General features: G+C 28.2%; 1 protein-coding gene across 2 annotated transcripts in view; it reads right to left on the minus strand.

Moving 5' to 3' along the window:
* The window catches only part of LOC107448720 (cell adhesion molecule Dscam1), a 95,484-nt gene that overhangs the window by 35,737 nt on the left and 42,942 nt on the right, over window positions 1-16,805 (minus strand). For both annotated transcript variants that reach the window (XR_015430049.1, XM_087154264.1), the window contains exons 8-13: window positions 10,014-10,178; window positions 7,660-7,950; window positions 6,017-6,136; window positions 4,732-4,905; window positions 2,918-3,065; window positions 632-783 (exon numbers count right to left, since the gene is read on the minus strand). Coding sequence is in view for 1 of the 2 variants with exons in the window: in XM_087154264.1 (XP_087010390.1) it covers window positions 632-783; window positions 2,918-3,065; window positions 4,732-4,905; window positions 6,017-6,136; window positions 7,660-7,950; window positions 10,014-10,178 (1,050 nt within the window). In the remaining variant the exon portion in view is untranslated. The remainder of the gene's footprint in view (window positions 1-631; window positions 784-2,917; window positions 3,066-4,731; window positions 4,906-6,016; window positions 6,137-7,659; window positions 7,951-10,013; window positions 10,179-16,805) is intronic.

The raw sequence follows: 16,805 nt of genomic DNA on the forward strand, positions 1-16,805 counted from the left end.
CAAACGGCGCAATCAATCCTAGACGAATTTGCATCAATCAATGTTCACTTCAAAGTGTGTTGTAATTTATTGCACTAAGTTGGCACTTAGGATGCCAGTACTTTTTACTGTAAAATTAATTTTTAGCAGAACATTTAGCGGATCAATAAATCTGATAAACTGTAATTTTTACAGTAATATTTAGCGTAAAATATCTAAACCACTCTAATTAAATTAACATTACTGTAAGAATTATGGAATATTATTTTAATGTAAAAATGGATTAAACTGAAAAATGAATTTTACGGATGGTGCACTCAAAGTGCCGGTACTTTATAACGTAGATTAAACCTGAATTTTTTATAGTGCAAGTATTTTTGTTTCTTATACGTTTGTGTAATACATAAAGTAAACCTCTGAAAAACTCGTACACTTAGCCCCGGACTAGTGCATTAGATCACTCAACCAATGGAATAATTTTTTTTGAGCATTGTGTACGGTATACGCCGAGTTCAGTACATGCATCCGAATAGTCAAAGCCAGTATTTTAACTTGGATTTGCGTATGGAAGGAGAATAGTGTTTTTTACTTGTAGTTGTTGTCATTTGTCTAAAAGCTTATAAATATCTACGTAAAATATGTCGATTTTTACCTTTAATTGTCACTTGTACGTTCATGGTATCATCGCCAAAATCGTTAACTGCTGTACACATAAAAAGAGAAGAGTCTTTTCGCTCAGCTCTTTCAACAGCCAGAGTTGCTTTAACGCTCAAATCAATCGTTTCTTCAATTGTTTCCGCATACCTAGTGAGAAATTAAGATTTATTATTTATTTGGCAAAATAATCTCTGGCAACAACACTTAAAGCGGTTCTTAATATTAAGGGTGAGTGAAGCGAGCTGGAGAAGTAGTCGAAAGTTTTTTATTTTTATTTCCATGGAGCTGCATAATCAGTCTTGCCAATGAGCAAACCTAGTGCGTTCACCAGAAGTGGTATCCACTCTTTCAGGACTACCACAATGGGTGAGATACCGTTGGCCATTATAATTTGGACGTCTAGTTTCTGTCACACTGGATGACAGCACCGAGACTCTATTTGGATGCTAAAATGCCCTAGGAATTTAATTTGGCCGGAAATGCCAAGAGCCAATAAGGCATTCCAGGGATCTCTTACATGCCACATAATCATACTACATGGCCGCTGAGGATTTCCTGCATCCCGAAAATCCCGTGTCTGGACCGGGGATCGAACCCGCAGACTTGGGATCAGAAATCCGACGACAAAGCAACTGCTCCACCCAGCCACAAAAGGTAAAGAATAAAAGGTAAAGATAAAGAGTAAAGGTAAAGAATATTTTTAGTTACATCAGAAACTAGAACAATAAATTTTAGTAATTAAAAAAATGGTCACAAATAATATTTGTTGTTTTCTGGAATCTGTCGTATTGCATTTTAAATTTTCAGCAACTGAATTTAAAATTTTTTTTCAAGAAAACCACTTAAATACAAAACCACTTCTGAATCCATAAAAGTGAGATTAAAGAGACGTTTGCAGCCTAATGAAATTCAAGTTATAAGAATAAAACTTTCAAAACTCAATTACAAAACTTTCCTGGAGGAACTTTGGCATCAATACTTTTAATTCCTTTAAGCACGTGAGCGTATTTTTAAGCAGTTACGGATTTATTTAGAATTCTTCCATAAAAATAAAACATACATACGTAAAAACGACAAACATTTGATACTAAAATATTCATGACACGTGCTTTTAAAGTGTTAACATTTACATAATAAGATTTCTCCATGAAAATTTTTTTTTATATCCGGTTTTTGAACCAAAAATAAAATAAAAAATATGTAATGAGATAATCTAGAATACAATAATAAAATTGATATACAGATTAGAATTTTCTTCCTCTTTTTGTAAATTTTTTTTCTGAAAAAATCTTCTTTGAATTATTTTCTTTGATTTCTTTTTTTTATTTTCAATTAAAAGTTTTCAGCACTTAGCATTTTTTCATTAAGAATTTTCATACAAAAAATTCTCCTTATTTTCTATCTTAATTTTTCACATCGTCGATATTTTTTTTAAAGTTAAGTTATATTTATTTTTTAACACTTCATTTATATTATTTAAAAAGTTTCAATACCAATATGCCCTTTATTTTTAACCTTTATTTAAATTTTCTTTTAAAAAATTAGTTAATAAATATAGTTAATATTTGGATATTATGATTATAAAAGTTTGATAACAATAACAGTTATTTTAGCAAATTTTAATTTCGTCTAAGCAAAAAGAATGTTAAGTTTCACCATAAATAAAGTAAAACACTTTCACGATAATAACCAAAACAGTTCATGCAGGTTAAGGATTAACCAACGCCATGATTGCGTCCATGTGATGAGGCTGGTACCCATCGACCCAAACAGGCTGGTACCCATCGATCTGAAGAGAGATCGGCTTGAAACCGTTATTGGGGGTTAAATTCAATTCACTATGATAGGCCATTGCCCCATAATAAATGAGCTTTAGCAGTATTTAAAAAAAATAATAATCTTATTTATTTAAAGTTTTACAATTAAAAAAATTAAAACAGTTTCTTTAAAAAATATATTTTTCTAAACATTTTGCATTAAACCCAAACGCATAATTACGAAAATTTCTACGCTTAAAATTACGTTCTTTTTAATGTAGTTTAAATATTTTCAAATATATAGATTTTAAAAGTTAGAATAACATTTTATTCAAACATATCCTCTAATCTTATATATTTCAGCACATTTTCCAACAAATTCATGAAGAAAAAAAAATGCATAGTAATCTTTTCAGAATATTCTAGTATAATAAAATTGCTCGCCAAGAAAAATATTTTTCGGTCATTTTTGGGTTAAAAAGACAAAACAGTTTCGAAACTGTAATTTAATAAAACTTTCTTACCTATCTTCCAGCGAAGGATCAATAAGCTCACTGTTTTTTCTCCAAATAAAGCGCATGGGTCTATCACCGTTCACAGTGCACTCAATAATAAATTTCTCTCCCTTTCTGACACTCAAAACCATAAATTTTGATTGAAACTGTGGCGCACCTTAATAGAAAATGGGAAAAGAGATTACTTTGTGAAAAATTCTTTGGCATTCATGAATTTATTTTTTTTAAATATTACAGAGAGCTGCTTAAATGAAATAGTCATAAAAACAGTAATAGCAATTTTTAAGATTTATTTTGTGATTATTCAGAAACACTTTGAATGGGATATTTATTGTTTTAAATTTATATCGAATGCTTATCGCAAGATAAAAAAAAAAAGTCAGGTATTTCTTTTTTTATGAAAAAATCAAAATTATAATAATAAGAAGAATAATCTACTCACGTGAATTTAGCAACTTCGAGGACAGCAAATGGGCAAAATAATTATCAATAATTATTTTGCTTTTTTACAATATACACTTTTTATTTTTTATGTAACAGTGTCGTCTTAAAAGGCGTGACCGTTCTTGAAATACGCATCTTCAAGGGTAGATGATTTATCAAATTTTGCAATTTTAACAATGCTATTTTATTAGCCAAGCTAAATTGCATTTTGTTTTTGTCCTCTTATGTACTCTAAAGAGCATTGTAAGAGGCAACTTGAGTCTCAACTTATCAGGTATTTACTAGGTTGAATGTTTCGAAATTATATACTCCTTTAGAAAATCGTTATTGTATTTTCTCGTAAGATTAATTAATTAATCCCTCACTTAATTACTCTAACTTCAATTACTCTTGTGAATAAATTCCAAAAGATCACACTTAATTCAATGGCTCTTGTTTATTATTGTTGTCTACGTATAAATTTGTCTATGTACATTTTTATGGAAAACTGTTGTCATCGCAGCACGATTAAGATTCGCCATAGCCTATGGGATGAGTTCGCTTTAGGTCTATGGTAAAAACTCGGCATTGACATATGGGCTAGTGCTTGAGAGCATTTTACCTCATCCAAACCCCATTGAAAACTCTTATTGGTTTTTTTTTTGCAAATCTATGTCAAAGTTTGATAAATGATAAAAGCATAGATATAAAGCTGCTAAATTATCCTTTTTCTATTTCGGGTTAATTTTAATAAAATTTGCATTGAGAAAAATTGCATTGTTTTGTATTTAGAAAACTATGGTGGTGTTTCATAATTAAGTGGTTCTGGAAAAATTTATTTTTAGTATGGTATAGATAATTAAAACTGAAATTTTAAGCTATGGCGCATATTACAAGTATTTGCAACATATGTCAAACTCTTGAGCACCGATATTTTACATTAAGAAGATTTTAAGATTTTGTCAATTACCTTCAGTTCCTATGAACCGATTTCAAGGAAAGTTGCTATGAAATTACATGATATGATTTAAATAAGATATTAATTAAAAGATAGAGTACCACGAATGCTCTATCATCAGAGTCGGAAAGTGATGAATGAATGATAAAATCTGACAGAGATTACAGAATCGAACCAAAAAATTTCTATAAAATGTAGTGCAATACTGAGCGATAGTGCTTCACCTCAAATTTTGTGCTTGAAATTTTAAGGGCTAAAACATTTAAAACTAAACAGATAAATGAAAACATGTATTAATAAATTAACATTAAATTTAAATTTTGCAACAAATTTTTTACTTGAAATTACGTTAATAATGTAAGCTTTTTTTAAAAAATTAAATTGTTCTTTAAAAAACAGCGTGTATTTTGATGGAAAAATAAGTTTTTAAATGTATACTTACTATGAACTGTGAGCCTAACAACAGTACTTAAACCAACACCCACTCCATTGCTGGCTTCACAGAGATAATATCCCGAATCCGTGGCTTCAACATTGCGAAAATTAAGTGATCCATTTACTAAGATATGCACGTGAGAACTGCTCACAACTGTTTTGAAACTATCAGATGGATGATCTGAAAAACAAATTACAAACGCGATAACTGATAATTATTACTACTAGCTATCACATATGGTGTTCCATAATCGCAACTCTTTATCTAAAAGTTGTAGAATCAATATAAAAAATATATATTTCTTGGATATCACAAATCACTGCTCAAGCTATGGTTAAAACAGTGAGAGATGTTATATTAAGCATGACAAACATGTTTTTTTGACGGAAGAAACAAAGAAAAAATGAAACGTGATAATCATCAAATTGGTTTTTAATGTTTTTCATTCAATTTTCCCCCAAAAGAATTCAAAGGATTCTTTTTGTGGACCTTAAATTTTTCATGACTTAATTTTGGACAATTTTTGTGCACACATGCTAGATTCCTAAAACTAAATATTAAGAAAATCATAACAGAATCGCATTTTAAATTAAAATTTGTGGGAACATTTAAAATGAAATTAGTATGTAGTAAATATGCCAAGCAGTAATTTAAGTTCAGAGATTGCGTGTGACATGTAAATAGAATTTTTTATATACATAATAGTTTCTGAACACTTAAGTTATTATTTCTGTTAGTTTAATTTTTATGAAGAATTTCAACACTTTATAAGTCAAAAAGTAGCAGAGATATTTATTGTAGTTATTATATGCTCTTCTAAGATAAAGTGTCATGATTTTTCTCGGTATTTTTTTTCTTTCCAAAATTTAAAGTTATTGATAAAAATAACGAAATTTAAATAAAATCCATTACAATTGTAGTTGTTCAAGACATTGTCAAAAGAAGTGTTAGATTTTTATACTTAAACTGAAAGAACTAAGTAATTTCATTTTCTTGATACATTTAAAGCATAAATAAATGAATATATAAAAACTAATACTTTTTTATTAGTCTTTTAACTTTAATTGATATACAATCAAAAGTATTTAGTGCCAACCAGCGAGTTAAACGTTGCCCATTAAAAAAACGAACCCTTAAAGAAGAAAAATTAAATTAGAGAAATAACATTCTCAGACTTTCTTTAAAATATAGTAAAAAGTGAGAACTATGACAGCTGTTAAAGAAAAAGGAAATAAATAGTTTTGTTTTAAAGAAATATTTTTAGATACAAGACAAATTAAGAAGTAAGTACCTGTGGCAACTTTCCAACGCACGTGAGGCTGTGGTACACCGTCAGCTTGACAATCAATTCTTGCTGATCGACCAGCTACTGCATGTGTGTCGCTGGGCTGTAAAATCCATCTTGGCGGTACTGTTCCAAGCAAATAAAGAAGAAATTCAGAACTGGTAAAACACATTAACTTACTTTTAGAGTTATGTTTAAATTTTAAAAAAAATATTAAAAAATAAATAAATTGTTCAAAATTCATGTACTTGTTGATTTAAAAAAAATCTGAGTAAAAATTATTATCAATTTTGTTCAAATTGATGCGTAAATGGTTGCGTTCTAATTAATGCTTTCAAATAAATTTAATATTATTGTTAGAAAAACAAAATATTTTCTTTTCTCATAGTTAAGAATATTTTTTATGTTAGTTGTTTTTAATTATCAATATCTTTATTGATAATGTTGTCTGTTTTTTGTATCAAAAAGGAACTTTTGTAATTCAATCAGTTTGTTCTCGAAGTGTCTGTGGGGAAAATAGTTAGAAAATGGAACTTAAGCATGATACTAGAAAATCTTTTTTTTTAAATGTAAGATCACTTCAATACTTTTATTTTAATATTTACAGCTTTTATTACAAAAAATATTACGCACTGAGAAAAATAGTATGGTTTAAACTACTAGAATATGATAACATTTACTACGTCTCTGGCTCAATAAGAACAACAAAAAAATCACAGTATTTTTTACCACAGCACTTGGGTTAAGTTATTAGCAAAATTAACAATGAAATATCGTTTCACATTACGCAATGAAATTTGAGAAACGTGTAATTTTATCATGATACCTAAGAGTAAGCTTTAAAACTATTTATTAAGGTAAATTTACTTTTTATTTTAGTACTTTTTACTAAATATGTGGTATTAAGAACAATAATTTTAAAATCCAATATAACCAGTAAACCGTTTCCAAATGTATGGAAAAATTATCAAATGAATGGTTTAAATATCGAATGTTTTAGTTTTTATTAACCAGAATTATGTTTTTTGTCTGTTTTTACTTTCCCGAAATGACAGTGCAATACAGTACGGTAATTTTACAATTTTTTTCTCTCCGTGTGACTGTTTTTAAAAAATCACAACATCGGAAAAAAATCAATTAATCGTTCAAAAATTATAATTAATAAATAAACCAAAAAGAAAATTATAAATAATTTCCTTATATAAACTCATTATTATATTTACTCTTTTCAAAGTTATTATTTTATCGTATTGGTTAGAAATTAATAATTTTTCACCACCGGAAGAGAACATCCTGCTTAGTTTAAATGTTTTTCTCTTTTTAAAGTTGCATACTATCCATTGTTTTATTTACTTTAATATTAAATAGCATAATAAAAGATTTAATATTCCCTGCTTAAATCAGACAATTACCTCAATACTTTCAAAACTCTCTAGTTTTTACTGTTTCAGTTAAAAATCATTATTTAACATACATTTGCCCGAACAGTATCAATCTAGACTTCTAATTATTTTTTTTACAATTTATTTTTCTAAATCTCATAGCTTCATTTCCCTTAGATAATTGAATCAGATTATTTAAAAGAATAATCGGAAAACAATTAGCAATGCTTCCTCAAACCTGTTATGAAATATTTTAATTCTATTTACTTTTCACTGTGAGCATTGCAGTATATGATCCTGTACCAACATCATTAGTAGCCAGGCAAGTGTAATTGCCGTTGTGCTTGTGTGTTAATGATTTAATGGTAATTGTTGAAACGAATCCTTCCTCTGCGGGAATAACTGTGGCGTCAAGGCTTCTTTCATCTAAAGGAGATTCATCCTTCATCCATCGGGTAGATAATGGCCCATCTCCTGCAACCACTATACACGTGACAGCTGTTCTCATTCCTTCATGAAGATTGTCTTGGAATGAAAATTTTGAAACTTTCGGTTTCGCTGAAAGCAAACGAATTATATTTATTGTAAATATTTCCCCCTTAACTGCATATAATCACTGTTACTATTACCAATTATAATAGTTTATGAATAAAATAAAATCAGTATTGTAAGTATTAAATAGTAATTTTTACAACCTTTTATTTTTAATTATATATTTTGACATATTTTAAAATATTTAGATCATTCAAAACTAAAGGTTTTGAATGACCAGAACAATAATCTTACACAGATTTACAGTAATAATATAAAAAATAGAGCTCATGCATTAAAGCAATTAAATTCATTAAAAACACTCTTAGAAACTTCTCGGAAAAAATGGTTAAATAATAATTTATTTAATTGAATATTCTCTTAACGATTATTTGATTAGTTAAAAACATATTTAGTTTTAATATTTGTATACATTGCTTAACCACCAAATTATTGAAGCTGTTTCATTCTACAATTTCAGTAGAAGCTGGTAGTTATTTTTTTATTTTGTCTGTTTTACTTGTGCATCGAAAAAAATGATTTTATTGTTGTAATTTATCAAGCTTTAACCCGTTGACGGTTAGGGAAATGAGCAGTTTTCATTTCATTAATTCGCGCAGTATTTACGTGGAAACAGTAGTCGAAAGTGGCATCTGTTTTCCACCTTCTTTCGTCCGAAAATGTCAGCCTTCTCTGGCGATGCCAACTACTCGTCTTCTGGAATTGTTATAATAAAGTGGTAGCAAATTATGTAGTAAATTTTGTTGGAGAAGGACATTTTCGCCTACTTTTTAATAGAGTAACCAGTAGATTGTTGCTTTAACGTTGCATTTTATATGTTACTCATAGTTTTTGATATTTGGTGGTGAAAAAATTACTTAAAAGGAGAAATACTAAACTGAAAGTAACTTGACTTTCGCTATTACTAGGAAATACTATTTTACAAAGCGGAGCAAGTTGGCATCTCTGGATGCGGTAGATAGCTCGCCTCACACGTTTTAAAAATTTCTTAAAGTATTCGTAGTACATAAATAAAAGTTTTTACGTATTTTTCGTTTTTAACACAGTCAATGCAGAATAATAAAGGCGAACGAGCTCAGCTCGTCAGCGCGGATTGGGGAAAAATTTCACTACGCGAGTAGTGCTCGTTACTAACCATTACGGTCAAAATCTTGCTCCAGAGCGGAACTCGTCTGCGTGCATTATGAGGCACGATTAGATTGCGAGCTGAACTCGTTCATAACCGTCAAAGGGTTTTGAAAATATTTTAAAAAATATGTAAAAATGCTTCGTAATTGTTTTTGTGAGCTTCATGCACATTTTGAATTAACTAGACTGATTACATAAATGCTTAATTTCTTCAAATTAGACAAAAAAATATTTAAATCACTTTTTGAAATCGAACGGTTAAACTATTTTTACTAAAACAAGCAACGGCAGATAAATCCTGAAAAAAAAACAAAAATAATTTTTTGATCAATAATATACTGAGAAAATAATGGCCAAAAATTTCTGAATACGGTAACATTTACTATTTTTTCTGGCTCTATGGAAACAGAAAAAAGTACTGTAATTTTCTCCCTAGCACTCAAACTATTATCCATACGATCTGTAAAATTATCAATAAAGGGTTTAAATATACATTTATGTATCTATACACGTACATTTTAGTGTTTATTACCAAAATCAGAAATATCTTTACGATGCATTTGAGAGGATTTTCTTCTCAGTCTTTGTTTAAAATTAAATTCTGGTTTATTAGACCCTGTAGCCAAAGATTCTTTCTTTTTTTAAATAAATTCTTCCACAGCAAAAATGCTGTAAATATCGTACAAAAATAAGAAAATCAGACGCAGTAAAAATAGAAATACCAGCTAAAAAGCAATTTTAAGTACTATAAAAATAGAACTATATCGAGCCTTAAGCGTATTCGAAATTACATCAAAAAATGCCACACCAACAGTAATTGTCGTCATTAACTATAAATTACTAATAATAAAACTCTAGTATTTCAGCCATTAAATGTTCCCAATATTTTTTTTTCATTAAATACATCCTTTTTGAGAAGAGATGAATAAGCTTCTACTTACTACGTATAACGATCCGGAAAGAACGTGAGACCGGGATTTCTTGACCAGTGCCTGTGACCTCACAGCTGTAAGTGCCATCATCAATACCCGGTTGCGTTTCTGAGATGAGCAATGTTCCATTTGGAAACACCCGCTGCCTTTGATTTATGGGAAGAACGCGGTCATCTATAAAATTGGAAAAGATTTCTAATGGCCGATATTACACATCTAAAATGTAGCATCAGTTTTATTCATTTCATTTAATAGCTAACCTAATAGTATATCATAGTTTTACTATTTTTGGTCATCATACAGAAAACTATTAGATTTTAAAGAATGATTAAGTTAAAAGAGTTATTAGCTTACTTAATAATTACAAATATTAAAAAAACAGCTTTAAAAATTAAACACGGCAATGAAAAACTGGCAAAATTGCATTAGTAGCTGTTTTGTCTTTGCGATATTGTTTTTTTTTCTGGCACCAATTTTTAGTTTTATCAATCTTCCCTAGAATATGGTTGCCAACGAATAAAAATACAAATTTTGTCTATTGTAGCAAAAAAATACATTTATACTTGCATTAGTCTTTGTCAAAATTTTGGCAATTCGATTTTTGCATGATAGCAAAATTTATCGCAACCACAATATTCCTAACTAATTGGTAATTAAATTAATCTGAAGGCTCTAAGTTCTTATTGAAATGGAATTTTAAATTAAAATTTCTTCACAGAATCTTGGGACAGATTTAAGTCATACAGCATCAAAACTGCAAGTTGTTTTCTTTCTTTTTGAAAATGAGCCGTATAAACATTCGGTTTTATTTAATTACGTTAAACTTGCTCTTCTTCGTTGAAGTTTACTCTACAAAAATAAAAATGCTTTTCTTTAAAATCACCGCAGTTTACCGAAATTGAAATTTTTCAACCCATTTTACCAAAAAAAGTGAGTTGGATAGCTATCAATATATAAACAGTTATGCCCATTTCTAAACTTAAATGATATTTTTATTCAAAACAAATGTATCAATAATAATATTCACAAAAAAAAATAGCTCAAAAGAATAGTGAAAACCTTATTTTAACAGCTAAATAGACATTTATTTTTAAACAATTAAGACTTATTGTGATTTATTAATAGGGAACCAAATAGTTTCCATTAAAAAACTTTCGAAACTAATGTATGTTTTGGTACGTGAAAGAACAGTTAGTAAAAAACTAAAATATGTTAATTAAGGCTATTATTGCTAAGACTCTACCAAAATTGTCGCCAAGTTGGAGACGGTTGAAATGCTTATGAGAGAAATTTTCATTCACCTGCAAGTTGCAAGACGAGAGATTTTTCAAATCGCTAGGGCTTTCCTTAACTTTAACGCTATTTCAGCTTCATTGAGCATGCGCAAAAATATCTCTAAACATAGCAGCGTCATTAAGGGATATCATCACTAAGGGTTATTGTCACTGTTAACGTAAAACAAACAACATGCAAACTTTCTACATCGTATGCTGTTAAATATGTAAAATTGTCAACCCAAAACATGGACAATGATGTTATGACAAATGATGAAACAGACAAATGATGCGTAAACAAGCAGATTCGGTACTTTCAGCCTAGCATTTTCAAGAAACAATTTATGCTTTATAGTGTACTCTATCTATTAAAGACTAGCTGTACTGTATCTGTATCTTTAATGTGAAGAATAAAATAAAAATTTAAAGCAGGATACAGAATTCATTGATGATAAAGATGAAACAAATATGTAAAGGATAGCATTTTTATTAAGTATTCCTTAATTTTTCGGCAAAAAATAGCATTGAAAAACTTAAATTAGAGAATCACTCCGCACATTAAAGCAATTTTCCTAGCAGAATAAAAAAACATACTTTTTCAAAGAAACATGATAATATCATTCCTGGTAAAAAAAAAGGCGAGCATAGAAAATCAAAGAAAATTTCCCAAATAAAAACCCTCACTAAACATTTTAGCGTCTTTTAAGTAAAAAGACTTGTAAGGTTTCGCAAGGAATAGATGAAAGCCAGAAATATGTTTTTTTGTTGCTTTTCGCGTGCGCTTGTAAATTGCTTAGTTGCATTTTAAGTTTATCTTAGAAAAATAATTTTTTTCTTCTTATCTTCAGTTATTTTTCTCTGAAATGCCTTTGAAATGTTTTCAATTTTCCCCTTGCTTTAATATTCTTTCTTTTTAAAACTTTTTTTTACTATTACTTGATTTAAATCTACGTCAAAAATTAAAGTAGAGTAATTTTATTACGGCAATTAATTTATATTGTATCATAAATAACATAATTGTATACCAATTTCTAAATTTTTATTAAGTCAAAATTGGCAATTTAGGCTTTTTTGAACATATTTCAAAATGAAAATTTTACAAATTAATTGACATCAAATATCAACAATTAGTGCTTATTAAAAAGTATTGAAATATCAGAATTTCTAAAGAAACTATTATGCTTATTAATATTATAATATTTCAAAAGAATGCATTAAACTGCTACGTAGTTGATTATTATTTGTTATATTATGTGCAAATAGTACTAAACATGATATAATTAATGAGTTTAGAAAATGACAAGAAACACATAAATCAATTCTAATGAGTTCCATAATGTTCCAGATTTTAAAAAGGGAATTTTCAACCAATAATAGTTAGAAATGTTGAAGTGTTTTTAGCTACGTATTTCAAATATGTGAGTTCAAAATAAAGTCTGGATTGATCTCAAGAAGAATTTTTTTTCCGCTAAGTTTAATGAGATTTTTTCTTCTCATTTTAACCCATTGACGATTCTCCATATAAAAAGTCATATTTTGACCTATTGTCTTCTCCACATAGCAAAACCGGTTTCTCCATATGCTTAAATAGATTAATAGTGCATAGGGAAATGTATACAGAAATGTGTATTGTATAAAGAAATAGTGCATAAAGGTAACATTCACTCAAATTTGCCCTTTCGTTATGCCACCAGTGAGCTATCAGATGATATTTATTTTGTAGTTTATGAATCACAAGAGCAGGAATCAAGGTTTATATTTATTCTCAAACTGAATAGAAACAAAATTTAGGAAATTTTGTTTCGAACCACTCATATAACTTTAAAAAAGGGTCACATTGCAGCGGTTTTAAATTAAATAACTTAAAAGGCAAACTATAATTACACAATGTATAGTAAATTTAACTTTTTTTTAAGGTTTAAATTGATCTGCAACTTCAGTGCAGTGCAGAGTTAAGAATGTGAGTAAAGTAGTCACGTAATTCAAATCAATTTATTCATATAAGTTTTAACACAACCTTCCTTTTAAAATTTAATGTCTACTCTTTAATTTTGATTATAAATATGATAAATTTACCATATAACTACCGCAATTCATATTATCGATCTTACAATTTATTTTAGAAATGTAAGAAAAGCGATTTCAAAATAAACATAGTAACTACGCATTAAATTGATTTATGTCACGATAACTAATTAACTGTGTTTTGAATAACCATAAATAACTATTGTTATGGCACTTTTATCAGTAACGATCTTCTGCGATTACATAAAGCTTTAAAACCAACGATTTAGAGGTTAGGTAAAATATTGCGGTGAAGTATTGAACATATTTCTTTCTGTTTCGTCTTTGTGCATAATTACTTCTCTTTTGATAGATAATTTCAAATTACAATTTCCCTTAAGCCCTTGAAGTAATAATGAAAAAAATTCTTTATCATAAATAGTAAAAGTGTATTCAGATTTTATATATATATATATATATATATATATATATATATATATATATATATATATATATATATATATATATAGATATATATATAGGGGAGAGTCGCGTAGTCCCACCCACTTATGGAGTATTGCTTATATTTCTGTATAATATAGAGTAATAATCAATATTTTTGCATGTTTCTAATGTTTTATCATCTAATTAAATAATGCATAAAGAGTAAGCCAAAAAAATAATAGTTTAACTTAAAAAATTAGAAATTTAAGAAAGCATGTTTTTAAGCTCTTTTCAAAATGTGTCGGGTAGCCCCACCCAGTTACAAAAATTATGTTTTTGACTGTTTTTTCAGGTGTAAAGGAAAATGACCAATGTATTAACGATAGATAAACCTCATTTATCATTTTTGTCACAAAATTATTTTATTTATTACATATTTATATACTTTTAGCGAATACTATCATTCAATAACAACGTTATATTTAATGTCATACATATATTTGTTGTTAAAAATGCATATAACACTCAAATTTGAAGCAATTAAATAATAAACTTTGCAACCGTACATTTATCGACGAAATAAAATTGGGCGGTGATACCCGACATTCATGTGAGCGGGACTACCCGAAATCCAATTTTTTTTGTAAATTTGTAATTACTCGAACAATTCTTCACATATAAAATTCTTTCTCTGTGCAAATTAATCTTATGACTACATACTTTAATGCTGTATGTGTAGAAAATATTATTTTTTTAGTATTAAAATGAAGATTAATCGAAACATTCAAAACATTTTTCTCAAATTCATGACTATTGTATTCAACATATTTTCAAAACTATTGTTTATCATATTACCAGCTGCATAAATACTTGAAACTTTGAAAATAATCTTTTTTTAATATAACAATTAATGTCTGATGGCCCATTGACTTGAAAAAATATTCTATACATATGAAATTGACAGTGGGTGGGGGTACCCGACTCTCCCCTATATATATATATTTGATATAACTTATCAGCCAAATATAAAGAAAAAAATTTAATTGCAGTGGATCAATAGATTTAGAACTTACTCAGGGAAAAATAACAATATGAAACTGAAACTAAATTAAATATGTCGGAGATATTATCTTTTAATCGGAAATATAGATTGTTTTAGAAGAAGTAATACAGTAAAGTTAAATTGAACTCCTCGAAAATATTATCGGAACATTACAGTTAAACTTCAAATAATTTGAATATTTTATAACAGAAGTCAAACTGATTTTATTGAACACAGATTTTTCCCATGCATGTATTTTGATCTCATTACGGATTTCATTTGCTTAATATCCCAATCAGTAATTGAAAATTGAAATTCCAATGGCTCTGGGAATCAGAATTTTCCCATCCCGATTAAGTAATATCATCACGTCCGTTACCAAGCAGATGCACTGATTGGGATAATTATTCACGAAATAATTGAATAGATATCTAAATTGCATATCTCACAAAAGGGGCTGGGCGTTATTCAACCACTCCAGCTCCATTATCGCCCATATGATATAGGTGGAATTGATTTAGTAAAGATACTGAAACAATTTACTAAAATTACGCCATGACAACTATGCTCATCAGTATTGTTGAATATATTATTATACACACTTTAGAAAATGATTTTCGAATGTGTGCAACTTTGTGTAATAGTATGGCGTTATAAAGTAGTATTTAGTTAAATTTTTGTGACGCAGTTAATTTTAATTTAACAAGCTATTAAATTATTAATGTAAAATAAATTTTAGTGACGATTTAGAGCGATTTTTGTAACTAGTAAAATTATTCAATGTTTTTTTTTAAATTTTTTTTGACTAATTTGAATCGTTACGTAAATAATTACCACAGAAAAAATGAGCTTTAGTCTGCAGCAGTCAATGTCAAGATTCAATCAACGAGAAATGACCTTAGCAAAATAAATCAGTAGCGTCCATTCCATTTCGTCTTATATGGTAAATTGTCTTAAAATTGATTACAATATATCAGAAAACCTCTAGTAATACATATAAAGGGGCGAAGAAACACCACGAGCTCTTTATTAACAGTTATCTTTCCCTTATAATTTTTCCCTAAAATTTTAATATGGCAAAGAATCTACAATTTAAAGTAATATTTAAAGTTAAACTTCCCCGATTTTTTTACTTTCTTGCAAAACAAATATAATAATTTACTAAAAGAAATATTTCTATATAAACCGTAGCGGGACACAAAAATTACTTTATAGGAATCTATAAATGTCGACCATGTTTGCAAAAAATATAAAAAATTGCTTAGTATTTGTCATTGTATAATTTCGTCTTATATGGTAAATTGTCTTAAACTTGATTACAATATATCAGAAAACCTCTAGTAATACATATAAAGGGGCGAAGAAACACCACGAGCTCTTTATTAACAGTTATCTTTCCCTTATAATTTTTCCCTAAAATTTTAATATGGCAAAGAATCTACAATTTAAAGTAATATTTAAAGTTAAACTTCCCCGATTTTTTTACTTTCTTGCAAAACAAATATATTAATTTACTAAAAGAAATATTTCTATATAAACCGTAGCGGGACACAAAAATTACTTTATAGGAATCTATAAATGTCGACCATGTTTGCAAAAAATATAAAAAATTGCTTAGTATTTGTCATTGTATAATTTCGTCTTATATGGTAAATTGTCTTAAAATTGATTACAATATATCAGAAAACCTCTAGTAATACATATAAAGGGGCGAAGAAACACCACGAGCTCTTTATTAACAGTTATCTTTCCCTTATAATTTTTCCCTAAAATTTTAATATGGCAAAGAATCTACAATTTAAAGTAATATTTAAAGTTAAACTTCCCCGATTTTTTTACTTTCTTGCAAAACAAATATATTAATTTACTAAAAGAAATATTTCTATATAAACCGTAGCGGGACACAAAAATTACTTTATAGGAATCTATAAATGTCGACCATGTTTGCAAAAAATATAAAAAATTGCTTAGTATTTGTCATTGTATAATTTCGTCTTATATGGTAAATTGTCTTAAAATTGATTACAATATATCAGA

The sequence above is a fragment of the Parasteatoda tepidariorum genome, chromosome 10 (genome assembly GCF_982258835.1).
Source record: "Parasteatoda tepidariorum strain Cologne lab strain chromosome 10, Ptep-v5.0, whole genome shotgun sequence".
NCBI classification, from domain to species: Eukaryota; Metazoa; Arthropoda; class Arachnida; order Araneae; family Theridiidae; genus Parasteatoda; species Parasteatoda tepidariorum.